The sequence below is a fragment of the Petaurus breviceps genome, unplaced genomic scaffold, assembly GCF_028583685.1.
Source record: "Petaurus breviceps papuanus isolate PSGF00001 unplaced genomic scaffold, PetGlider_PUasm1.0 454, whole genome shotgun sequence".
In the NCBI taxonomy this organism is placed as follows: domain Eukaryota; kingdom Metazoa; phylum Chordata; class Mammalia; order Diprotodontia; family Petauridae; genus Petaurus; species Petaurus breviceps.
In genome coordinates this window covers 1,185,920-1,211,070 of record NW_027186342.1, presented here as the reverse complement: position 1 = coordinate 1,211,070, position 25,151 = coordinate 1,185,920, and the positions used below count along the sequence as shown (strand labels likewise).

Below are 25,151 nucleotides of genomic sequence, written 5' to 3'. Positions count from 1 at the left end.
CTTAGAGTTGCTAGCAAGGCAGCCCAATGGCAGACACTATTCAGGACCTTCCCCTTCTTTTTGGGAGGCTGGATTCTGAGATTACCCAGGAATTGCTGGGGTTCTCCCCTTCCCTCCCTTCCTTTGTCTTGGGGAACTCAGGATCCACAAACTCTCCTCTTGGGGCACGTGAGTCAGCCATTCTTCCTATCTCTCAGAGAAGGGGAGATGAAGAGCAAAGGTGTCTGTCTGCATTATAAAAGGGGATACTGTGGCCACTGCAAGAGACAAAAAAAAAAGCTGATGACTCATTCCAAGACCCCTGGGGAGCTTTAAAACCCCTCCTTCTCTCCCCTGAGACACTAGGCTGTATATGGGCATTTCTAGTTGTGGACACTATAATTTTCCCCTTCTAGAGTCCAGAGTCTCTTGCTGTCCTCACTGTCATTCATCCATCCTTCAAAGCCTAATTCAGTTACTGCCTTGTCTATGAAGCCTTCCCTGACCACTCTAGTACTTGATGTTCTCTTTCTTTTCTCTGAACAGTGGTGTTTTCCAACAGATGCTTATGCTTCCTAGGAGAGCAGGCTGCACTCATGAACCGCACCCCACCCCCAGTCTTCCATGTGCAGGGACTAAAGCCACCGCTGCAATCTTCTCCTTGCCTCCTCAGGACTCAAAGGGCAGATTTCACCCCTGGTCCTAATACAGATGTCCCTTTAGTCTTGGGGTCAAGTAGGGGAGGTGGTGGGAGTGAGCCACAAGGGCGAAGGATTTAAGAGAATAGGAAAGGGAACCCCAGGAGGGAACCACAATGTCTATTGCCAAAGCACCTATCAGCCTAGCACAGGTTGGGTCTAGGCTTCCAGAAATGAAGGGAAAGAGCTTCTTCTCAGGCCAGAAAACATTCATTCATTCATTTATTCATGTGCCTTCTACCAGGTTACATACCAAACTGAAGGTCTACAGAGCCGTTTTGCTGACCTTACCATTGCATGCCTATGAAACCTGAACAGTGCCATTCCAGAAAACAGAACCTCTTCCACTTGAATGGTCTCAGGAAGATCCTGAAGATTACATAGCAAGATAGGGTACCAGACACCGAGGTGTTCTTTACAACTGAACTGTCAAGCATTCCAACTCTATTACACAGAGGGCAACTCTGATGGATTGAACATGTAGTTTGAATGCCAAATGCTCACTTACCCAAAAGGCTGTTTTCCAGAGAACTCACCCATGGTGGTCAGAACAGGTATAAGGACACTGCCAAGGTATCTCCACAGAACTTATGTATTGACTGTAAGACACAGGAAACACTGGCACAGGACTTTCCAGCATGGCGTGCCCACATCAAAGAGGGCACTGTGCTCCATGAGGAAAGCAGAGTCACAGAAGATCAAAGGGAGCATGAACTGCCCAGGTCCAGAGCCCCTTCCACACTCAGTGTTCTAACAGACCAGTTGTGTCTGATCTGGGTAGTGCCTTCTAAACTCCATCCCCTGACTCTAACATTGTGATATCACTGGTCTGCTTTGAGACCCAAGCACCAACACCAATGTGTAAAGTGCTGTGTTAGGAGGCAGAGACACTGAGACAGAAACAAAACAAAAAAGAAATAGTCCATTGTCCAAGAGCTTACAATTCTAGGCATCTAGGAGGCTGATGACCTTTCATAAGAGGCCGGCTCTCTAGAGTCTTGCTGCCTAGCCAACTCCTTGCTGTACCATCATTCAATGCCCTTTCTGTTCCTGAGCCTGAGAGCCCAAGGTCTCCTTCCTTTTTGGACCAAAGGGTTTCAAGCTTAGAGAGCTAGACTAGCTCCTCATCCTATAGGTGAGGGGACACACAGGAAAGGGGAGACTGGTGGAGCTGTGACTATGAGTGCAGGGCTCCTGACTCCACATACAGTTCCCTTTCCACCGAACAACTTTGTCTTTTCTGTTTCTTTGACCGGCTCTTTGGGGTCTGAGTCCCACATGCCTCATCTGCCACTCTCCGAGGGCCCTTCAGAGAGGATTCCTTTATAGATAGATGTGGCCTATGGCCTGGGAGCTGGGGGGGGGGAGAGGGTGGAGAGGAAGCCAAGGGAAAGCATCTCCAGACAAAGACCTTTTATATTGCAATGGAATTCCTCTTAACCACTCCCCAAAGAAGGAGGGAAGAGGGAATGGGGTCATAATATGACTGTCATAATATTTGGCACATCAAGTCAAATCCCACCATTTCCCCTAGACCATTGAGTGGTATTGGGAGGAGGGGAAGGAGATGGACCAGAACAGGAAGAGGCCTTCAGAGGTGGAAGTACAGATATGGGAGTGGGGAGAGGACAAAGGGAGGGGACTGGGAGTGAAGAGCCTGTAGGTAATGAAATCCAGCCAAACTGGAGAGAAGGCTGTTTTCCTGGATTAGCTCAGTCTCAGGTCTTTAGCTAAACAAACAAGGAGCCACATTCCTCACCTTAATCCCATCCTTCTTCCCCTCCACCAGCTCCTCAGTGCTGAGGTCAGCTTACACGTTTATAAAACTATTTAGGGTGTACAAAGATTCCACCCCCCATTTTACAGATGAAAAAACTGAGGCTTAAAAAAAATAGAAAAAACCCCTCAACCCTGAGATTCATATTGGTTGAATGACTTGTCTATAGAATCATAGGATTTAGATTTGGAAGGTACCTTAGAAGTCCTCTATTATAACAACCTTGTTTTATCTGTGAGGAAATCTGAGATGCAGAGATATGAAGGGCCATTTAGCTACTCAAACCCAGCTCTCCTGGCCCTAAATCCCATGTGATTTTCCCTTGGAAGACTCCCAGGCTCAGAGGTAAGGTGAGTTAGGGGCTGGTCTTTGTTCAGATCTGGTCTCAGACACTTTCTAGCTGTGTCTTAAATCAAATGGCTTCAGTTGCTCCTCCTGTTTCCTTACCTGTAAAATGGGGGCAATAATAGCACTCCCCAGGGCTGCTATCAGGATCAAATGACATAATGACACAGGGTCAAGGGATCAAGGAGTCCAGGAACCCCAATAACGAGAGTCCTCGGGAAGCAGTCTGGAATGAATTCATGGACTCAAGCATTCTCTGAGTCAAGGTGGCAAAGATTTATTGTTATGCTTTACAGCCCGCAAGAGTTCTTAGGAAACTGCAACCTAATAAACCAATTATGGTTTATATAGGATAACTATAGTGAAACCTACGCTAAATATGCTAACTAGGTGAGGCAGGGCGGGATTAGGGAGTCATAAAGGAGTGGTCAGTTCTTAAAGGAACATGCACTTTTAATATCTACTGCGCAGGTGTATTGCCCATCAGTGGGAAATAGCCTAAGGGGGCCTGCATGGAGGTGGAGGTGTGGTTTTAGGCTTGAAATATCACTAAGTCAGCTAGTGGTCAGGGCTGACCAAGAAATACCCAGTCTGCCACCCATCAATGTCCTGTTTGACAAGATGGATGTTGGCAGTATACATATGTCCCAAGCTAATGAGAGATTCAGGGTGTATATGCAGGGTGCTAGGGAGTTACTTATAGAGAGTCCAGTGAAGGATTCATAGGTGCAGCTTGTTATTGTACCAACGGGAGATAAACATTTGTCTGAGGCTTGATCTTGAATGGTTGCTAGGCAGAGTACTGGCAGGGGAGAAGGGGCAGAGATAATACTCTGAGGCTGGGGAGATTTGAGGCTAGGGAGAAATGTGATTTTACAAACTGAGATTCAAGCACAGGCATCCAAGCACCCCATCAATAACACATGTAAGATTGTTCTCAGACCTTAAAGGGCAAATAATTCCTAGCTAATTATTACTTTTGCTACTTCTTAATCCCTCAGAATGAAAACTATTCCTCAAGCATGGTGTGAAAAGAGCAATAGATCTATAGACAGAAGACTTGGGTTTATATCCTGGTTCTTCTTTGCTCAGGTTCCTCCTCAGCAGAATGAGGGGCTTGGATTTTCTCAGGTCTCTTCCAGCTCCACATCCCAAGGTCCATCCCCTGGGAAAGTGGTCCTTCCTTCATTCACTCGCTGAATTCCTGAGGATGGAGAAAGGTTCTCCCTGGAGGCAGTCTTTTAACTTCCAGCTTGATCTAGAAATACCTCTAAGGATGACTTTGTGGAGGAAACCACAGTCACTTAAAATTATCGATATGTTTTTAGTCATCTTCATTTTAAAATTTATTCCTCTACTTTACCCATATGAGCCATCCTTTGAAATAAAGAATTAAAAAAAAAAAGACAGAAGGAAAAAAGCAGATCGGCAAAACCAACCAATACATTAAATTACTCAGACTATATGGACCAGGGCTGGGGAACCTGCAGCCTCGAGGCCATATGTGGCCCTCTAGATTCCTAAGTGTGTCTCTTTGACTGAATCCAAACTCCACATTCATTCCCCACCACTGGAATGTGCAATATTCCACATCTGTAGCTTCCTGACTCTGCAAAAAAGGAAGGGAGGTATACTTTCTGCGTTCTTCTCCAGGGCCAAGCTTCTTGATCATTATAATTATTCAGCATTTCCTTCCTTCCTTCCTTCCTTCCTTCCTTCCTTCCTTCCTTCCTTCCTTCCTTCCTTCCTTCCTTCCTTCCTCCCTTCCTTCCCCCTTCCTTCCTCCTTGCTTCCTATGGACATAATCACATTCCATCATATCAAATTATAAAAACTTGTTTAGTTATTCCTCAATTAATAGCCATCTAGTTCTTTGCTACCACAAAAGTGCTGTTAAGAATATTTTGTTGTACATAGGACCCTTCTTTTTGACTCTGATGTGGGGCCAAAGCAGTGGATTCTTTAGGTCAAAGGGCATAGGCATTTGGACCACTTATTTTTTAAAGCATGATTCCAAGTTGGTTTTCTGAATGTCTGGGCCAATTCACAGCTCCACCAACAGTGTATTAGTGGGCCTAAATTTCTGCAGTCACTCCTGGGCACTTCCAACTTCCTTCACCCTTTTTCTAGGGCAGGAGTAGGCAACCAGTTTTCTATCACTGACCACAGGGAGGAGAGAAACCAGTGGAAACCTATATAAGTAGAAGAGGAATTTGAAATTTCCTAGGATCATAGATCTAGAAGAAATCTTAGAGGTCAATTTTTTGCTCAGTCTATTTTTTAGTAATATGTCATGTTTCCCCAGTTACATATAAAGACAATTTAAAACATTCTTTTAAAATTATTTTTGAGGGGGCAGCTAGGTGGCACAGTGAATAGAGCATCAGCCCTGGAGTCAGGAGGACCTGAGTTCAAATTCGGCTTCAGACACTTAACACTTACCAGCTGTGTGACCTTGGGCAAGTCACTTAACCCCAAGTGCCCCTCCAAAAAGGAAAAAAAAATTTTTTTGAGTTCCAAATTTTCTGTTTTCCTCCATAAATTCCCCCCTCCTTGAGACAGTAAACAATTTGATATAGGTTACACATGTTCAGTCACACAAAACATATTACCATATTAGTTATGTTGTGAAAGAAAACACAAACCAAAAGGGGAAAAAACCATGAAAAAAAAATACAGAAAGTGAAGAATAGTATGTTTCCATCTGTATTCAGATTCCATAGTTCTTTCTTTGGATGTGTATAACATTTTTCATCATAATCCTGCGCTACATGCTACATTACGGTACCCTCTGTATGCACCGTCCCCCCCCCGGGTGAAACGCATGCCGCGCTCCGAGCTGCATCCAATCAGAGCTGCAGCAGTGAGCGCGTCATCCTGTTCTTCCCCAGTGATTTGCTTATTGAATAAAGGTACATTTTTTTGTTCACATTTACCTGTTTATTAAAATTGCTTTCAATGTTCATTAAAATAAGCCCTCCCCTGAAAATAAGCCCTCTGGTGTTTTTCTGTCCAAAAAAAATAATAAGACAGTGACATGTAAAATGTTTGTCTACACCTAGTTTGTGCCAAATTGTTTTCCAGTGTTCCAAGCACTTTTTATCACATAGTGAGTTCTTGTACCAAAGGCTGGGGTTTTTGGATTTATCAACCACTAGATTATTGTGGTCATTTCTTGACTAGTACTAGATTATTTTGATGATTATCACTGTATAATACTGCTTGAGATCTGGTATGGCCAGGCCACGTTCCTTTACATGGTTTCATTAATTCCCTTGATATTCTTGACCTTTTGTCCTTCCAGGTGAATTTTGTCATAATTTTTTCTAGCTCTATGGCACTGAAAAAGTAAATTAATTTAGGTAGAATTTTCATCTTTATTATATTGACTTGGCCTACCCATGAGAAACTAATATTTTTCCAGTTGTTTAGATCTAACTTTATTTGTGTGAAAAGTGTTTTTTGCTCAGTCTATTTAAAAACTAAAATGGGAACCAAAATAGTAATTCCTCCTACTCAAATAAAGTACTCCACTTAGATCCAGCATTGTCAGGTGGACCTAATCTCTGAACCCACCCTCCTTCTTCATAAGTGTTTGTCTAAAATTGGCTTCCCTGTACTCCATTCCCTTAAGCCTTCTTCTTTGCTCTATAAAGTGACAATTAACTAATGTAGGAGAAAAACATATGTGCAAATGCTCGTGCTTCTGTGTTAATGTGCATGTTGTATGTATTGTTAACAGTGGTGTTCTGGAGTCAGTGTTTTAGCCCAAAAAGGCTATTCTAACATTGGAAATGTCTGGCATCAGGGGCAGCCAGGTAGCACAGCGAGTAAGAGCACTGGCTCCAGTGTCGGGATGACCTGGGGATCAAATCCAGGCTCAGACACTCAGCACCACACCCAGAAATAACTGGCCATGTAACCTTGAGCAAGTTACTTAACCCTGATTGCTTAAAAAAAAAAAAAGGAAATGTCTGGCATCGTAGCATAAAAAAGAAAGAATTAAATTTGTGAATTAAAGTTTTTCAATGCATCACGAATCATTTTGTGAATTTCGTGGTCGTGACACCTTTACCAATGTGGTAAAAACAATGAAGTGGGGGTAGGAACAAGGCACATAACTGCTTTGTTTCAGTGAATCAGTCCTTGTTTTATTTGTTAAAAACAAAAACAAAAGCAAAAACCTAAAGTGGAAAAGAGCACTGAACTTGGAGTCAGGAGACCAAGGCTCTGACACTACTGATTTAACCATAGAGAAGTCACACTTTTTTGTGTCTCGACCTCTCCTACAGTGTTATAGGAAGAAAAAGCTTTGTAAACTTCTGAATACTTTAGAAATGTGAGCTATTGCTATTGTTAGTAATAGCAGGATATACAAAACCATACTGGATTAAAAAAAAAAAGACAATTTTCAGACCTAATATTCAGAAGAGAGAGAGAAAACCCAGCAGTACATACATCTCAGTCTATATATTCCGAAATACAGGAAAAGATAGAACTACACAGACAGAGACCTTCTTCTTGGGATTAACATTCCTCTTATAACCTTTTAAGTCATATTTCAATTACAGACTTTTGAATTAGGTTGTGTTTTTACAATTATTTGCCCTTTGAACTAAATGAAATTATGTTGATGACCTAAGGTTCCTTGCTCTCTTTTTTTCCATTCTTTAAAGAAAAATTTCATTTTATTGCAAATTTGACAAAAATGAACATTTCCTTTTATAAAACCCTGCCAAAAAAAGAGGACTGTATGGGAAACAGTGAATGTACAACTTACTTTTTATATTTCAAATTTGACATGGTAGCTCGAACACTGCCTTGCTTGTCTGGTTCCCCTTCTGAATTTCCTTCTTCTGTTTATTATTTTAATGATTCATTGACATTCTTTTCTTCCTTTTTCAGTATCATTAACATTACCCACCCCCCACCGCGGTAAGTTTTTCTTACTTTTGTTCCCATACTTCTGGCATGGAGTAATAGTCTAAAGAGGTTACATAATTCTGTCCAAATGGTAGAGTATGAAGGAGTTAGAGAAATTTGGACTTCTTAACTGCCATAACCAGAACACGTTCTTTGGATCTTACCCAACTTTTTATGCCTCCAAAGATAAGTTAGCAAACAGGGGTTTAGGGTTCTTATGAACCTTGCCCTTGGTTTTCCCACCACCTGAGGCAAACAGAAGATTCATTGATTATTATAGGATTTCATGCTGAAGTCTCTCATTTTACAGATGAAGAAGGGTTAAGCCCCATGAGGCAAGGTGAGTTGTCGAAGTTTGCATAGATAATAAATAGCAGAGCTGGGATTGGAACCCAAATCTTCTTCAATACCAAATCAATTCTCTTTATGTTTTTGGGTTGGGGTATGCAATGTAGAGGGTCTCCTCCCCATTTTCCAATAATTTCTCAGAAAACCCAACAGGTAGGGGGCATCAAGTTAGATCCAAGGAAAAAACCCAACAGGTAGGGGGCATCAAGTTAGATCCAAGGAAAGACTTTCTAACAGCAGAGTGTGAAGTGTGAAGGTAAGAAGTGATGAGGAAGGACACAGAAGCAAAGGATATTCTTCCCTGAAGGACGGTAGACCCCCATCTACCAGAACTGGCTGGCACCAGGTAAATATCCCTATTGTTCATTCAGTTCAGCTGAAAGCATCTCTCATTTTCTTTCTGTTTCATCTCCAGATGGTTCAGTTTATCTTTTGGAACTTAATCCTTTTTCTAAATGTCCTTCCCAGCTATTCCAAGGATGAGCAATTTCTGGTCTTTTTTTGCCTGCCTCCATCTAGACCCAAGTATGAACTGCTCCCTTAAGCTGGGTGCAGCATGTCCACTGAGGGGTCAGGCCCAGCGTCTTCCATCTGCATAAGGATTCTGCCTCTGCCTGCTACCAGTTCATTGCCAGCCCCATCAGGTGAGGAGATCTCAGACTGTGAGTGGGATGGCACCCTGAGTCTTCCATCTCCTGCTGGGTACAGCATATCCCCAAGAGACCAGGCCAGGCATTTTCCCTATGCCCCCAAACAACTACTTCATCTGTACCAGCAGAAGGCTTCATATATCTCCTGCCAGCCCAGTCTCCCAGCTGGGATGTGGAGAACCGCCATTGCAAAGAGGAGCTACCCTCCCCTCTCCTTCTACACCTGTCATTTGAGGGTACAAGAGTGGCTCCCTCCACTCCCTGATGACTATCCTCACATCCAGATTATACCTTTCACATGCCAGTGACTGTGAACGCCATTCCTCACCTCCCCACAATCACCTGATTTCTCATTCCTATCCCCTTCAATCCTCCCACCCCAAAGTTTCATTTTTTTCTTTTTCTTATTGTTTTAGAGGGGGGAAGGTAGGGCAATTGGGATTAAGTGACTTGCCCAAGGTCACATGGCTAGTTTTTGTGTTTAGTGTCTGAGTTCAGATTTGAACTCAGGTCCTCCTGACTGCAGGGCCAGTGCTCAATTCACTGTACCACCTAGCCACGCCGCTCCCCCCCCCCCCCGTCCAAGTTTCATTCTGACTTCACCCAGCCCTTCCACTGTGCCCTCTGGATGCCTGTTTCCATAAACAACAAACTCCCCTTCATCTTAAAGCTATTTCTCTCTCATTCCTTCCAGTGATTGGCTCTTGCTGAAACCTGGCTTTTCCCTGATGGCATAGCCTCCCTGGTCGTTCTTTCCAGTACTAGCTGTACTTTCACTCATGCTCCTCAGCTCACTGGTCAAAGCCAAGGAGTCAGAATATTTGCTCCCCATTGCTACTTCTACGTTCTTTCCTTCCTCCATCACTAGTAACTCCTCTACCTTTGAAGCTCATGCTATTCATCTATACAGCACAATCAAAATTCTGGTAGCTGTTGTCTACAGACCTTCAGGTCACTCCCCTTCTCTCCTCAATGAGTTCAGTATCTTGCTTACAATTTTTTTCTCCTCTCCAGCTCTTGCCTTCATACTAGGAACTTCAACATACATATTGATTCTTCCTCAGATACCCTAACCTCTCAGGTCCTCAGCCTAGTCACCTCCCATGAGCTACTTCTCCACTCCACCTCAGCCACTCAGAAAGATGGTCACACTCTTGATCTTGCCAACACTCACAAATGTGCCACCTTGACCATGGGGTCAAGAATTCAGAAATTCCCTTATCTTATCATAATCTATTGGGTTTTCACCTTTCACTTTGCTTTCCTTTACATAATACTACTCTTTATCCACACTGTGACCCCCAGTCCCTTGACCACTCAGTTTTCCCCCAGGCCATCTCCCCTACACTAACATTTCTTTCCTTTTCTCTCCCTCTTGACCAAAGGTGAACCAATTCAACTCTATACTGCTCTCTTCTGAATCCCTAGGCCCCTTATAATGTCATCAATTATGCCTAATGAAACCTCAGCCTTGGATCACTTTCACTATTCTTTGTTTTTTCACCTACATCTATGTTGCTGAACAAAAGTGGAGAAAATCACACAATTGTTTTGACTGGGTCTTCTACAGATTTATGTTATATAACCTTACCTGGGCCCTCACTGCTGCCAGGCAATCCTACTATAAATCCCTTATTTAGTGACCATCCTACTCTCCCCAGTGGCTCTTCCAAACCTTTCATCCTGCCTTAAGCTTCCCAAAGCTCCCTTTCTCCAACTCTCAGCTGAGAACCCTGCCTCATATTTTACCAAAAAAATGGAGACCCTATTCACCATGAACTCTCTCTTCTCTTCTTCATCTCCCATCACTCAGATGTTTTCTGCCACTCTCTCCTTTACCCCTGTCTCACATGAAGTGGCCTTACTCCTTACCATGGCTATGCCCTCTACTTGTTCAAGACATCCCATTCCATCTCCTCCAACAGATTTTTCTCTCTGACATCCACTCTTTCACTTATTTTCTGTCTCTCCCTCTCTACTGGTTCATTCCCTACTGCCTACAAACATGTGCATGTCTTCTCAATCCTGAAAAAACCTTCCCTTGATTCTTCCATCCCCGTTAACCATCATTCTGTATCTCTTATGCCCATTGTAGCTAAACTCTTCAAAAAGGTCATCTATAATAGGTGAATTCCCTTCTTAAACGCCTATGTTCTGGCTTCTGACCATATGATTTCACCAAAAAACAATCTCTTGCCAAATGGAATGGCTTTTAGTCCTTCCTCATTCTCTTTGACCTCTCTGTAGTCTTTGACCTTGTTGACCACTCTTTTCTCTTTAATACTCTCTTCTCTCTGGGTTTTTTGGACACCACTCTCTCCTGGTTTTCCTTCTACCTATATATTTCTCCTTTGTTGGATCCTCCTCCAGATCACTCCCTGTAACAGTGTGTCCCTCAAGGTTCTGTCCTAGGCCCTCTTCTCTTCTCTCTCTATACTACTATACTTGGTGATTTAATCACCATCTCCATACTGATGATTCTCAAATCGACCTTTCTGGCCCCAAACTCTCCACTGACCTCCAGTCTTACCTCTCCAACTGCCTTTCAGACAACTTGAACTAGATGTCTTAAACTCACTTATGTCCAAAACAGAACTCATTATTTTTTTCCCCTCAACCTTCCTTATCTCCTACCTTCCTATTACAATAGAGTGCAACACCACTTTCCCATCCCTCAGGCTCCCAACCTGAGTGACATCTTGGTAGCTCATTGTCTCTCACCCCCTCTTGCCCCCAACCATATCCAAGCTGTTGCCAGGGCTTTCCTCTCTCCTCTGACACTGCCACCATTCTAGCACCTGGATTACTGCACTAGCCTGCTACTGGATCTGCCTGTCTCAAGTCTCTTCTCATTCCAGTCCATCCTCCATCAGCCATTAAAATGATTTTCCTAAAGCTCAGGTCAGATCAGGTCACCACCCCCTACTCAGTAAACTCCATTGGTTCCCCACTGTCTCCAGGAGCAAATGCAAAATGCTCTGTTTGGCGTTCATAACCTAACCCTGTCCCCATCTTTCCAGTCTTCTTATACCTTACTCTCTGACATGGGTCTCCTGGCTGTTCCATGAGCAAAATACTCTATCTCTTGGCTCTGGGCATTTTCTTTTCTTTTTTGGAGGGGGGAAGGAGGACAATTGGAGTTAAGTGACTTGCCCAAGGTCACATGGCTAGTAAGTGTTACGTATCTGAGGCTGGATTTGAACTCAGGTCCTCCTGATTCCAGCGCTGGTGCTCTATTCACTGTGCCACCTAGCCACCCTCTTTTTTTTTTAATTAATTAATTCGTTTTTAATTTTCAACATTCACTTCCATAAGATTTTGAGTTTTAAATTTTCTCTTCCTCCCTCCCCACCCACCTCCTCAAAGTGTACAATCTGATATAGGCTCTACATATACATTCAGAGTAAACATATTTTCACATTAGCCATGTTGTAAGAAGAGTTAGAACCAGTGGGAGGAGCCACGAGAAGGAACAAGACAACCAAAAAGAACAAGAGTATTTTCTTTTTTTTTTTTTAAGCAGTTGGGGTTAAGTAACTTGCTCAAGGTTACACGGCCAGTTATTTCTGGGTGTGGTGCTGAGTGTCTGAGCCCGGATTTGATCCCCAGGTCATCCTGACACTGGAGCCGGTGCTCTTACTGGCTGAGCCACCTGGCTGCCCTTAAGCAATCGGGGTTAAGTAACTTGCTCAAGGTTACACGGCCAGTTATTTCTGGGTGGGTGCTGAGTATCTGAGCCCGGATTTGATCCAGGTCATCCCGACTCTGGGGACGGTGCTCTTACTCGCTGAGCCACCTGGCCGCCCCTACAAGAGTATTTTTGATCTTCGTTCAAGACTCCATAGTTTTTTCCTGAATGTGAACAGCATTTTCCTTCATGAGTCTTTTGGAATTGTCTTAGATCCCTGCATTGCTGAGAAGAGACAGGTCTATCCAAGTCAGTCATTGAGCAATGGGGCTATTATTGGGTACAATGTTCTCCTGGTTCTGCTCACTTCGCCCAGCATCAGTTCATATAAGTCTCTCCAGGTTTCTGAAGTCTGCCTGCTCATCACTTCTTATAGCACAATAGTATTCCATTATGTTCATATATTGCAACTTGTTCAGCCATTCCCTAATTGATAGGCACCCTCTATTATAAATTCTTTTCCACCATAAAAAGAGCTGCTATATTTTTGTACATGTGGGTACTTTTCCCATTTTTATGATTTCTTTCAATCAGAGGGTATGCACAGTTTTATAACCCTTTTGGCATAGTTCCAAATTGCTCTCCAGAATGGTTGGATCACTTCACAATTCCATCAACAATGCATTAGTGTTTCAATTTTCCTACCTCTTCTCCAATATTTATCATTTTCCTGTGTTGTCATGTTAACCTATATGATTGGTATGATGCCGTACCGCAGAGTTGTTTTGATATGCATTTCTCTAATCTATAGTGATTTAGAGCATTTTTCATATGACTATAGCTAGTTTTAATTTCTTCATCTAAAAACTTCTTGTTCATATCCTTTGACCATTTATAAATTGGGGAGTGACTTGTATTCTTATAAGTTTGACTCAGTTCTCTCTATATTTTAGAAATGGGGCCTTTATCAGAGACACTGGCTATAAAAATTGTTTCCCAGCAGTATGCTTTCCTTCTAATCTTGGTTGCATTGGCTTTGTGCAAAAACTATTCAATTTAATCAAAACCATCCATTTTACAATTCATAATGTTTTGTATTTCTTGTTTGATCATAAATTCTTCCCTTCTTCATAGGTCTGACAGGTAAACTATTCCTTTCCCTAGTAGTTTGCTTATAGTATCAGCCTTTCTATCTAAATTGTGTGCCCATTTTCACTTTATCTTGGTATGTGGTGTAAGATATTGGTCTATGCCTAGTTTTTGCCACACTGTTTTCCAGTTTTCCCAGCAGTTTTTGTTAGTGAATTCTTTTCCCAGAAGCTGGTGTCTTTGGGTTTATCAAACAGTCTATTACTATAGTCATTGACTATTGTGTCCTGTGTGCCTTACCTATACCACTGATACACTACTCTGTTTATTGGTCAGTACCAAATAGTTTTGATGATTGCAGCTTTATAACACGATTTAAGATCTGGTAAGATCTTGCATTACTTTTCATTATTCCCTTGATAATCTGGACCTTTTGTCCTTCCAGGTGAATTTTATTATTTTTTTCTAGCTCTATAAAATAATTTTTTGGTAGTTTGAGGTTCTGTGCATTTTCTCTGGCTGTTCCTCATGCTTGGAATGCTCTCCCTCCTTCCCTTTGATTACTGACCTGTCTTCCTTTGAATCCCAACTAAAACCTTACCTTCCACAGGAAACCTTCCCTAACCCCCTTAATTCTATTACCTTTTCTCTGTTAATTATTTCCTATTTGTCCTGTATATACCTGTTTGCATGTTGTCCACTCCATTAGACTGAAAGTTTTTTGTGGCCAGGGACTATCTGTCTCTTTTTTGTATTCCCAGCTTTTAGCACACTGCTTGGTACATAGTAGGGATTTAATGTTTATTGATTAAGTACAACTTTAATTCTAATGCTATGGCATAACCAAGTTGTTCCCATAAAATTTCCTTGATCTGACTTTTCTTTTGGTTACAGATCTTTCTTGTTAATCTTCTTTGCCTCTTTCTGACCCCATATTCTCTCAACATACCAAACTCCATTCTCCTAGGGCTTGCTCTCATCCTGGGCCATCTCAGAGCTTCATCCTAGATCCCTTAGCCAGTCACTCTTTTCCTAGCAGGTCTTTTCTCCAAAGAACCTTATTTGCAATGGAATTTTCCTTCCATGTGCATGTTCTGTGGCCATTGTATATTCAAATTGAAATAGGATTGGAGGCTAAGAGAATGGAGGAGAGAAGATCTGATGGGGACTCTAGCTGAGCTACCCCTGCCACTTTAATAACTGGTCATCCCCACAAAAATCTTACCTTTGACTTCCCCCTATATCCAACTTCCCTTCTCCTGTTACCTTTTCCATCAACCCTCTCTACCTATCCATTCTATAGTGAGATGGGTGGTAGGATGATAAAGCTAGATGGTAAAGATAGTGGACAATACTGAGACTGTAGCTGGAATCTCAGATATTGAAAAGGGATATGACCCTGGTCTGGTATCTCTACACCTCAGTTTCTTCATATTAAGATGGGAATAAGAATATAGTACCTAACCCACAGGAATGCTGGGAAGATCAAATGCAACAGGCTATGTAAAGAGTTTTATAAACCTTTAAATACTCTATCAGTGATTGCTGTTATTGTTACTGTTGTCTCCTACCCTCTGGGAATGTAGACGCTTGAGAGTAGAGATTATTTCATTCTTTGTATCTCTAATGCTAGAACAGTGCCAGGTCCCTGGTAGGTACTTAATAAATGTGTGGTGAGTGTTGTAATTCCTTGATATTAGTCAGGTTTTGTGTCTGGCTAAGTGATTATATCAATGAAGAGAAAGCAGGATTGAAGGCTAGGTGACCAAAGAACCTTTATTAACTTCCTGACTTAGCCCAGGTCTTCAGTTTATGGCCCTAACGCCGTAGGACTTTGGTGTCATTGGTCTCTGCCACCACTTTACCATCTACAGTCCTCCGAGCGCTGGTTTTATGTAAGGAACTGCTGCTGCTGTCCAAGGCATGCACAAGACTAGGAAGAGAAACCACATCAGTCATGGGGAGGGAGGGGGAAGAAACTCCTGATCTTCCCACTTCACCTTTGCTCCCCTGTCTGATTTAAAGGAGTCAAGTCCCTGGGCAGCTTTGGTCCCCTTGTTTCCCAAGGAGGAATCTTAAGAGTAGGAGAAAAACCTCCTGGTTAGTGTATACAGCCCACAAATGACTGCCTGAATGTGGGATCTAGCAGAGGATCGGGGATAGAGGGGGCAGGGGGAAGAGTGGGGGGAGGAGGACCCCTACTCACTTGAAGTCTTCCCCATTCTCCAGCAGGTTTCTATAGGTGTTGATTTCTGCTTCCAGTTTGACCTTAATGTTGAGCAGGGCCTCATACTCCTGGGCCTGGCGCTGCCCCTCTGTCCGAGTCTGCCCCAGCTCTGCCTCTAGATGCAGCAGGGCTGTGTTGATCTGTTCCATCTGGATAGCATAGCGGGTCTCCACCTCCCTCAGGCTGTCCTCCAAGCTGGTTTTCTGTTCAGAGACAAAGGAGGAACAAAGTGAGTGGGAATGAAGGGGAAGGAGGTACCCAATGGGGTAACAAAAATTCTGCCATTTGTTTACTGTGAGACAGTTAGCAAGGTACTTGGTCTTTCTAGGACTCAGATCCTTCCTTTATAAAGTGCCAGGGCACCTTCCAGTTCTGATCTTCTATGAATCAGAGTATGGGGAGACAGAAATAAAGTAGGTAGGTATGGAATCATCAGGCCCTGAGATGGGAGGTTAGGACCTGGAGAAGGAATGGGGAAGAGGAGAGGTAGCTGGATATTCTCACCAGGTTTCGAAGGGAATCCAGGTCAATCTCTAGGGACTGGACTGTACGTTTCAGCTCAGTGACAGTGTTTCGGGCTGCTTCCACCTCCTCAGATCTGGTGTTGATCACCACAGTGCTCTCCTCAATCTGTCCAGGGAGAGAAAATATGTCTTCTCTCAGTGTCCTCATGTCTTTTCCTCAGTTCCTGCCTTCCTAAGACCCATGTCTCAACTCTCCTACCCTCCCCAAGCTTCCACCCCAGAGAGGTTTTCTCAGCTCACCTGCTGGGACCAATATTTGTCAAGCTCCTCTCTGTTCTTCTGAGCCAGAGCATCATACTGGGCTCGGATATCAGCCATGACCTTGCTCAAGTCCTGAGATTTGGGAGAGTCCACCTCCACAGTCAGCCCAGAGCTTGCGATTTGGGTTTGTAGAGAATTCACCTCCTAGAATGAAAAGAAAAAAGTAGGTGGGGAGAATGGGTCACAACTTATTAAAAATGTCTGATCAAACACCACTGATGATTGTAAAGGATACAGGGGGCAAAGAAGAAGCCATATGATGAAACCATATCCTCCCCACCAGACTTCTGCCTCAGCCAGACTGCCAACGGCAATTCTAGAGTCCTTGCTTTATGAGCCTTCTTTGCCCCTCCCCCCCTTCTATCCCTAGGCTTCTGATTCTTTTTTTTACAGATTGTTTCTTCATTTATCTTTTCCTGGAGTTACTTCCTCTCCTCTTCTCTTTGACTTGATCCTGTCATCTTCCACACTCAGCACCCCACTTTCTCCTCCTCACCCTTTTCTAGGTAACCCTCTCTAGACTTGGCTTGGCTGCTTCTTGCCATCCTCCTGGCACTGCTACCCAGTTGTCCTGGCCTTAGACTGTTTACTGTTCCCTTTATTAGACTATAATTCAAACGAACTGTAGGAAATATTTATTTTCAATACATTTGACTTGCCAGTGTGGTTAATAGCCTGGTTAAAACATTGTAGGCATGTAGTCTCTAAACTTGTCTATGAGAGGCTCCTATGTGTGGTTACATACTCTCATCCCATTTCTAAGATTGGGTTCCTTTGTTTTGCCTTATCAGGATGCCTAGATCCCCCAACCTTCAAAAGCCTGGACAGTATAATAGAAAGAATGCTGAAATTTGGAGTCAGAGTTTGAACCCCACTTTGCTATTTAATATCTGCATATCTTTGGGTAACTCATTCTCTTGTTTCAGCTTTCCAATTGTAAAATGAGAAACTAGATAGTCCTAAGGTCCCTTCTTGGCTCTTAACTCCTATCATCCCTCTGCTGAGAGACCTCTGCCTTCCCTCCTAGCTCACCTCCTCATGGTTCTTCTTCATGAAGAGCAGTTCTTCCTTCAGGTTTTCGATCTCTGTCTCCAGTTGCAGCCTGGTCACATTGGTGTCATCAATGACTTTCCGGAGGCCATGAATGTCGCTTTCTACAGACAGTCTCATGGCCAGCTCTGCTTCATACCTAAGAAAGTGAGATGGAGGTAGAAGGAGAGATAAGTTGGAAGGGCTACCCCCACCCCCCACCTCAAACCTAAACCTGCAGCCATCCTAACCCTAGTCCCATAGCCATCCCAAACTAATTTCCATCTCATTAAGGTATTTTAACCCCAACCATGACCCCATCCCTTAAGTCCCACCATATTCTTAAACCCCAAATGGGGTACCTAAGCTTAAACCTGATTAATTCCACTGACTCACTTGACTCTGAAGTCATCAGCCGCCAGACGGGCATTATCGATCTGTAGGACGATTCTGGCTTTGTCCACTGAGCTTGCATAGATCTGGTGGGGGGCAAGGAAAAGACATGGAGGTAATTTTATGAGTTGGGATCATACATAGGAAAGGAGGATCCCAAACATAGGACTATGTCCCTCAGGGCATGTTCCTCTGCATCTATCATCTATCAGTCTTCCAGACTAATCGAACCCTAGATTCTGTCCTCTAGATCCCAGTAACAACCACCAGTGGCTCTCACAGCAAACTTTGTTCGCCAAGACTATGCCTGGGTTCCCGCTCTCCCCAGACCCTGAGGAACCAGTTGCAAAGCTCCCCTCCCCCACTCCACCTGCAGCTTGCTCTAAAGCACCTGCTTTTCCACTCCCTTCCAAAAGGGGTGAGGAAAGCAAGTCCCTCCTACCAATTCTCTTGTTTACCCGTAGGTGACTCAGCTATATCCGCTTAACCCTCTCACTGGAGGGCATCTGAGAAGCTGGGCTTTTGGGGCCTTCTTTAAAGGACATTCATTTTCTTTCCTACCCTCAAAACTCATTGCATCCCTCTCCACTCTCCACTCTTTGCTTAGGTGAAACCTCTTCCTTGGCAGAAAAGCCTTTCTTGGGATCTTATGACTTGGGCATTTGGGGAAAATAAGTGCTTTCCTTGCCTTTCCACTTTGCTGCCTTCAGCAAGAGAGGCAGAAGGAAATGGGCAGCAGGGAGTGGAAGGAACGTAGAGTCGGTCACCCTTTGGGACTCAAGCCCTCCAGGGGTGGGGAGGCCTCGAGGCTGCAGGTTCCCCAAACCTGTTAACCTAGGACAGCAGCCTGGGGCAGAAGAGTTTTCTAGTTACTACACTGGGAAGAGTACTGGGAGGCTCTGGTAAAGGGCTGCTTAGGGGAGAGTCTGGGGAAAGTCTCAGTCCCTCCTTTTTCGGGAGTTCCCCCCCCCCATCCTCCCCCCTCATGCCTTTCCTAAGGTGACTTCCGACATCTCCAAATTAAAGGGCAAGAGTTATCAAAAAAGACAAGAGAAACTGGGGGGCTGTGACTTGGGGTAAAGGGAAACTCCTGCCTCTTCCATTCTCACCTGCGCCCGCAGATCCTCAATCATCTTGAAATAGTGTCCCCACTCTCTGGTCTGAGGCCCCTTCTTGTCCATATGCTCCCTGATTTTCCCTTCCAGTTTCCGATTCTCGGTCTCCAGGCTCCGCACGCGCTCCAGATAAGAGGCGAGGCGGTCGTTGAGGTCCTGCATGGTCTCTTTCTCCCCCTGGATCCCCCCGATCCCCCCCAGCCCCCCCATCAGGCTCCCGGCCCCCCAGCCCCCGCGGAAGCTGGTGGTGCGGGCCACGGAGATTCGAGAGCCGGAGCCGCCGGCGCCTGCATAGACGCTGGCGGCGCTGCTAGCGGGCCGGACCCGGTGGCTGGGCGCCTGGATCGAGCCCAGGGAGCGGTAGTTGGTGGAGAATGTGGTCGAGCGGGTAGTGAAACTCATGATGTCGATAGTGGACAGATGGGCGCAACAGGAATAGTCAGCGGGGTAGGTGAGAGTACACTGGCTTTATAGTCAGGAGGGAAAGGGGAGGGGGCGCTGGCTAGGACTGGCTCCGCCCACTCTTCTCTGGAAGGCGCACAGGTAGGCAAATAGATGACTGGAGGGCCTTTGAACTTTCCCTGTCCCAGATCCCGAGTGTCTTGGGCCCCTCCCCAGACTCTCTGCTGCACTTCCCCCCAGGGTGGGAGGAAAGCAGGTGTGTGGGCCCTGGGGCGGAGGTTTCAGGGTAGGAAATGACGTCCCCCCCCCCCCCCTTTCCCTGCTACACCCGAGTCAGTGAAGCTGAAGGCTAGGTAGAGGGTGATGCTCCTGCTTGAGATTTGGAGGTGTCGGAGAGGTACGTGTTGCTAACCTCCAGCCTTGAGTTCCCCATCAGACAAGAACCAGACCAGAGGGAGGGTGTTTAGCACCCCACCTTCTTGCCGTCCTTGACATATATTTACAGCCCTGCAAACATTCACTGTCATACATCCTCATACACGTTCATACTTAAACACACACATATCTTTATAGACCCACAGACATACTAACAAATAATATTCTACACTTCCTGGACATACAACAACAAATAATTGAGAACTTGCTTAGCTAGGTGTGGAAGAAGATGCTTTCACATTTAGCAGAGGCTTCATTACTAACCAGCTCTGTGACTTTGGACAAGTAACATTCTTATGCCTCAATTTCTTTAAAATAGAGATAATATTTTACCAAAGGGTTCACTTTGAACCTTGGGTAAGTCACTTAGCATCTCGGTGCCCAAAGGTTATTTTCTTTCTTTTTTGTTTGTTTTTTGCTTTTTGGAGGGCAATGGGGCTGAGTGACTTGCCCAAAGTCACACAGCTAGTTTTTTGTGTTAAGTGTCTGAGGATGTATTTGAACTCAAATCCTCCTGACTCCAGGGCTGGTGTTTTATTCACTGTGCCACCTAGCCTCCCCCATACTTTCTTAATATTTTTGTTATTTTCCTAATTACACATAAAAACAATTTTTTAAAACATCCATTCTCTCCCCCCTTCCTTCCCTCTCCCCTCTCCCTAAGACAGGGATTTGATATAGGTTATACATGTGCAATCATGCAAAATATATTTCTATATTAGTCATATTGTGAAAGAAAACACGGACAAAAAAAAAAAACCATGAGCAAAATAAAGAAAGTGAAAAATAGCATGCTTTGATCTTCATTCAGACTTCATCAGTTCTTTCCCTAGAGGAGGATAGCATTTTTCATGATCAGTCCTTCAGAACTGTCTTGGATCATTGTATTAATGAGAATAGTTGTCATTCACAGTTGATCATCCTACAATATTGCTGTTATTGCCAAAGGCTACAAGTTGTAGAGGTGCCTAAGTGCATTTGTAGAGGAAATTCCCATTTTAATATCCTGATGAAAGCATAAGTCCTATTAAAAACAAACAAAACCCCTCAAGATTTTACTCTCTACCTCACAGGGGAATTGCTGAAAGGAAAACTTGTCATAAACCATAAAGCTCTATGAAATGTGAGCTATCTCTACATACCCTCCTACACATTCATATTTTTTGTGTGCACACATATACTTTCTCTCATAACTCTCTGTTTCATTGCCTGTCCTTCCCCACAGGGTCCTGGGACCTTCATTCTTCAGCCTGCAGAGCTGAGGCACCAGCCTCAAAGGATTGTAATTGCCCTTCTTCAGGAAATCCACTTTCATTAAGAATTCCAGTTAGCCCCAGATGGGCTCTGGGGAGATCCCACATCTGTCCTCCTGAGATAGGCTTCCTGGATATGAAGAAAGGTAAGAACAGTCCTTGTCCTAAGGTAGCTCCCAATATAACAGGGAAGATGACATGCAAACAACTATCTACAGACAAGACAGATGCAGAATGAACCGGAAAGGGAAGGCACTAGCATTACGTGAGTCAGGGAAAGGCTTCATGCAGAAGGTAGGGTTAGGGTTGAGATTTGAAGAAAGGAAAGCTAGAAGGCAGAGATGGAGAGAATTCCAGGCATAGGGCAGCCAGTGGAAATGTGGGGACAGCAAGGAAGTCAGTGTCACTGGACTGGAGAGTACTCAAAGGGGAGAGATAAATCCACCACCCTCTAAATCAGTAGGAGAATTAGAAGTCAGGTGCTCTTCAGTCCTCTGAACTTTTATCCCTAGCTGGACTTGGCTTCCCCCATTCCCCCTCCCCCCCCCAGCCATTTTTGCTTGTTCTTTGCTCCCTGATCTATTGATTTTTATCCAGCTCTTTGCTGGACATAGGGAGTGGCAGGGGGAGGGGAGAAAATGGGAAGGAGAGATCCTAGGGGTGATGTAAGGTAGAGGGAAGTGTTCCTGGGCTGCTGGGTTATCCAAGAAACACTGTGTAGTTACACAGTTGAGTCACTATTGAGCCCTTGTTTGCTGTCCCTAGCCCCTGGCTCCCAGGATGCTTTAGTGGAAAGTGCAGAATTCTGAGTCATAGAATATAGTTTTGGGCCAGTCATTTAATTTCTCTGGGCCTCAGTTTCTTCATCTATAAAATGGGGAGGTTGAGCTAGATACAGCCCCTTCCAACTCTAAATGTGTTGATCCCAAGTCTTTCCCATACACTAAACAACATGGGCTGGTAGGGGTGAGACTGATGGAAGAAGGGAAGATGGTGGAGGCAGATGGAAGGGCACTTAGGTGAGAGAAGCCATAGGAAGTGCTTACAATGAAAATGTCATACAAAACAACTTGCAAATAAGTGCCCAGTCTTTTGCATTAGCAGTACCCCAGTATCAGCTGCAGGCTGGGAAGTTTCACCTTGAGGCTTTTTTTTTCCCCTCCCCTGAGTACAGGCACAGCCTCCTTATTGTGGGTACTAGTTTTCTCAATTTCCAGTTGCTGGTATAGCCATACTGGAGATAGCCTAGGCATACAATTTAGTTCTAAGTGTACTATCTTGTACCAACTACTGTTGTTTTATGCATTCATCTTGTCCCCTCCAATGAGGCTGTAATTTCCTTTTTCAGACAGCATTGTCTGGATTCAGACCTAGCTTGACATCTCACCCTTGCTGCTTACTAGTTTTTGACTTTGGACGACCTGCCTCAGTTTCTCTACCTATAAAATGTGAGTGAAAATAATGATACTCCAGAGCTTACAAGGTTTTTGTGAGGAAAGCACTCTGCAAACCTTAAAGAATTACAGAAATGTGAGCTATTCCAGTTCAGTAAATATTTGTTGGTTCACTCAACCATTCATTACCCATTCATTCAATCAGTAAACATCTAGTGAGAACTTGCTATGCACAGTGGATACAAAGGTGAATAAGCCAATGTATCTGTCTTCTCCAAGAGCTCATATATAGTTGAGGAGATGAAGAATATACACAGATAATTCATATATAAGGTGTTAGAACTAATAGCAAGCATTTAATACATGCTTTACCAATTTGTATGATATTTAAATGCTTTACAAAGCATTTTTCCCACATGCTTTCTCTGAGGCCAGTAGTGTATATATTATTAATCCCCACTTTCCAGATGAGAAAACTGAGTCTCAGAGAGTTAAATTGAATCACCCAAGGTCACACAGCTAGTAAACATTAGAGTCAAGGTTCAAACCCACCATAAAGCCAGGGCCTCCATATTTTTACCCAAATTATCCAGTCATATAAAGCAGATTCAGCCTCAAGTCAAGTATCCAGTGTCTAAACAGAGGGCTCTATGGCAGACTTTAAAAATTCGTATTGATTTACTTGATTTGAATGTGGGAGAGTTTACAATGGCTTTCCTCTTCCAAGGAAAAAACTGCTTGCTGTTAACAGCCCCTTACCTTTCACCACAAAGAAGTCCTGAGCCTGGGGTTACCATAAAGTACCAGCTACCAAAGTAGACAGAGAGTAGATAGACTCTTCTTCCTTTGTTCCTGTCAGGAAATACCTTGCAATCTAAGGAATACTGAACCCTTTTTTTCCTACTACATGTCTAATAGACATCTTAAACTCAAAATGTCCAGAATAGAACTTAGTATCTTTTCCCCTATCAGGGTGGGGGACCTGTGGCCTTGAGGCCACATGTGGCTTTCTAAGGGTTCGGCCTTTTGACTCTGTCCAAGTTTTACAGAGCAATTCCTTTTATTAAGGGGATTTGTTCTGTGAAGTTTGGATTCAATCAAAGGGCCTCACTTGAGGACCTAGAGGGTCACAGGTTCCACACCCTTGCTAAACCCCTTGACCACCTTATCTATCGAGAACAACACCTTCCTCCCAGTCCTTCCGGCTCCCAAACCAGGAGTCATATCTAGCTCCTCACTATCTCTCTCCCCCATATCCAATCTGTTGCCAGCGCCTGTGGGTTTAATTTTTTGCAACACCTCTTCAACGTGAATACACTACCTTCTCTCCATTGACCCTGCTACTACTTGAGTGCAGGTCCTCATTACCTCATGCCTGAACTATTTCAATAGCCTGCTGGGGGGTGTGCCTACCTTACTCTAGTGTATTCTCCTTTCAACCCCTAAAGTGATTGTCCTAAAGCTCAAATCTGATCGTTTCAATCCCCTATTCAGTAAAGTCCAGGGACTACCCATTGTTTCCAGGAGCAAATACAAAATGCTCTGTTTGGCATTCAGAGTTCTTTATAACCTAGCCCCTATTACTTTTCTAGTCGTCTTACACCTTACTCCCCAACATGTACTCTTTGATCCAGTGACACTGGTTTTTTGACTGTTCTGCAAAACAGGAAACTCCATATTTCTGCTCTGGGAATTTTCTCTGATTGTCCTCCCTGTCTGAAACACTCTCCCCACCTTATCTCTTTGTGCCAACCTCCCTGGCTTCCTTTAAGTCCCAACCAAAACCCTCCCTTCTACAAGAAGATAGATTACTTACCGGATCCCTTTTTATTATTTCTATTTATCCTTTATCTAATGTACTTTGTATCTATTTGTTTGCATGTTGTCGCCCCCATTAGATTGTAAGCTCCCTGAGGCCAGAGACTGTCTTTTGCCCCTTTTTTCATCCCAAGAACTTAGCATAGTACCTGGCACGAAGTAAATGCCTAATAAATGTTGACTGATTGAATTATCATTTGTCCAAATGGTAAAAAAAAAAAAACCCAAAAAACAAAAAAAAACCACCTCACAGGTCATCTCATCCACACTCCTGACTTCAAAAAATTAAATTAATTTTTATTCTGAACTTAAACACTAAAAAAAATCCCATTTCCATATATACAGAACACAAAAACAAGGATTACTGATGAAATTGAAAATCTCTGTTTTATAATACTCACTTTAAAAAAGGTGTATAATGAATTCCACTTCTTATTTTTATAACTGTCCTATCTGTCTGTGCTTCCTTCTGTTTTCTTCTGTGCATTTAAAAAATCTTTCAATGGCTGTCTTTTTGGGGCATCATTATTGCCACTCCCTTAAATTTTCTATCCCCAAGTAAAAAGCAAGAGAGATTTAGGAAAAAAAGCCCCTAAACTTGTAACAAAAAAAGTCTAATCAAGCCAACAAAGCTACATAATGGCTCTGGCCAAAAATGTATGTCTCCTTCCCTGTCCTGGATCGATCACCTTGCTGTCAGGAGGTAGGAATATGCTTCATCATGGTTCCTCTGGGGATGTGGTTAATCATTGCTTTGATCAGAGTTCTGTCAAAGTCATTTTTCTTTACAGTGTGGTTGACCCTTTAAAAATTGTTCTCCTGGGACTGCTCACTTAGCTTTGCATCAGTTTACACTACCCAGG

General features: G+C 43.7%; 1 protein-coding gene across 2 annotated transcripts; it reads right to left on the bottom strand.

Moving 5' to 3' along the window:
• Positions 1-15,195: 15,195 nt before the first annotated feature.
• KRT18 (keratin 18) lies at positions 15,196-19,388 on the bottom strand. Of its 2 annotated transcripts, XM_069101167.1 has the most exons (8): positions 18,981-19,388; positions 17,875-17,957; positions 17,482-17,638; positions 16,429-16,593; positions 16,169-16,294; positions 15,804-15,867; positions 15,644-15,716; positions 15,196-15,370 (listed from the first exon to the last, which is right to left on the bottom strand). In XM_069101167.1, the coding sequence occupies exons 1-8, from the start codon at positions 19,386-19,388 to the stop codon at positions 15,256-15,258; spliced, it is 1,191 nt and encodes a 396-aa protein (XP_068957268.1). In that variant the 3' UTR covers positions 15,196-15,255. The 2 variants fall into 2 exon arrangements, with proteins under 2 accessions (XP_068957268.1, XP_068957267.1); XM_069101166.1 differs by having other exon boundaries at positions 15,644-15,867.
• Positions 19,389-25,151: the final 5,763 nt, after the last annotated feature.

Excerpts from the sequence above, each read along its gene's own strand:
- KRT18 (XM_069101166.1), bottom strand. The coding sequence starts at position 19,388 with ATGAGTTTCACTACCCGCTCGACCACATTCTCCACCAACTACCGCTCC. Across the intron at positions 17,958-18,980 it reads TTGAGGATCTGCGGGCGCAG|ATCTATGCAAGCTCAGTGGA; the intron begins GTGAGAATGGAA and ends GCCCCCCACCAG. Across the intron at positions 15,868-16,168 it reads TGGATTCCCTTCGAAACCTG|AAAACCAGCTTGGAGGACAG; the intron begins GTGAGAATATCC and ends GTCTCTGAACAG.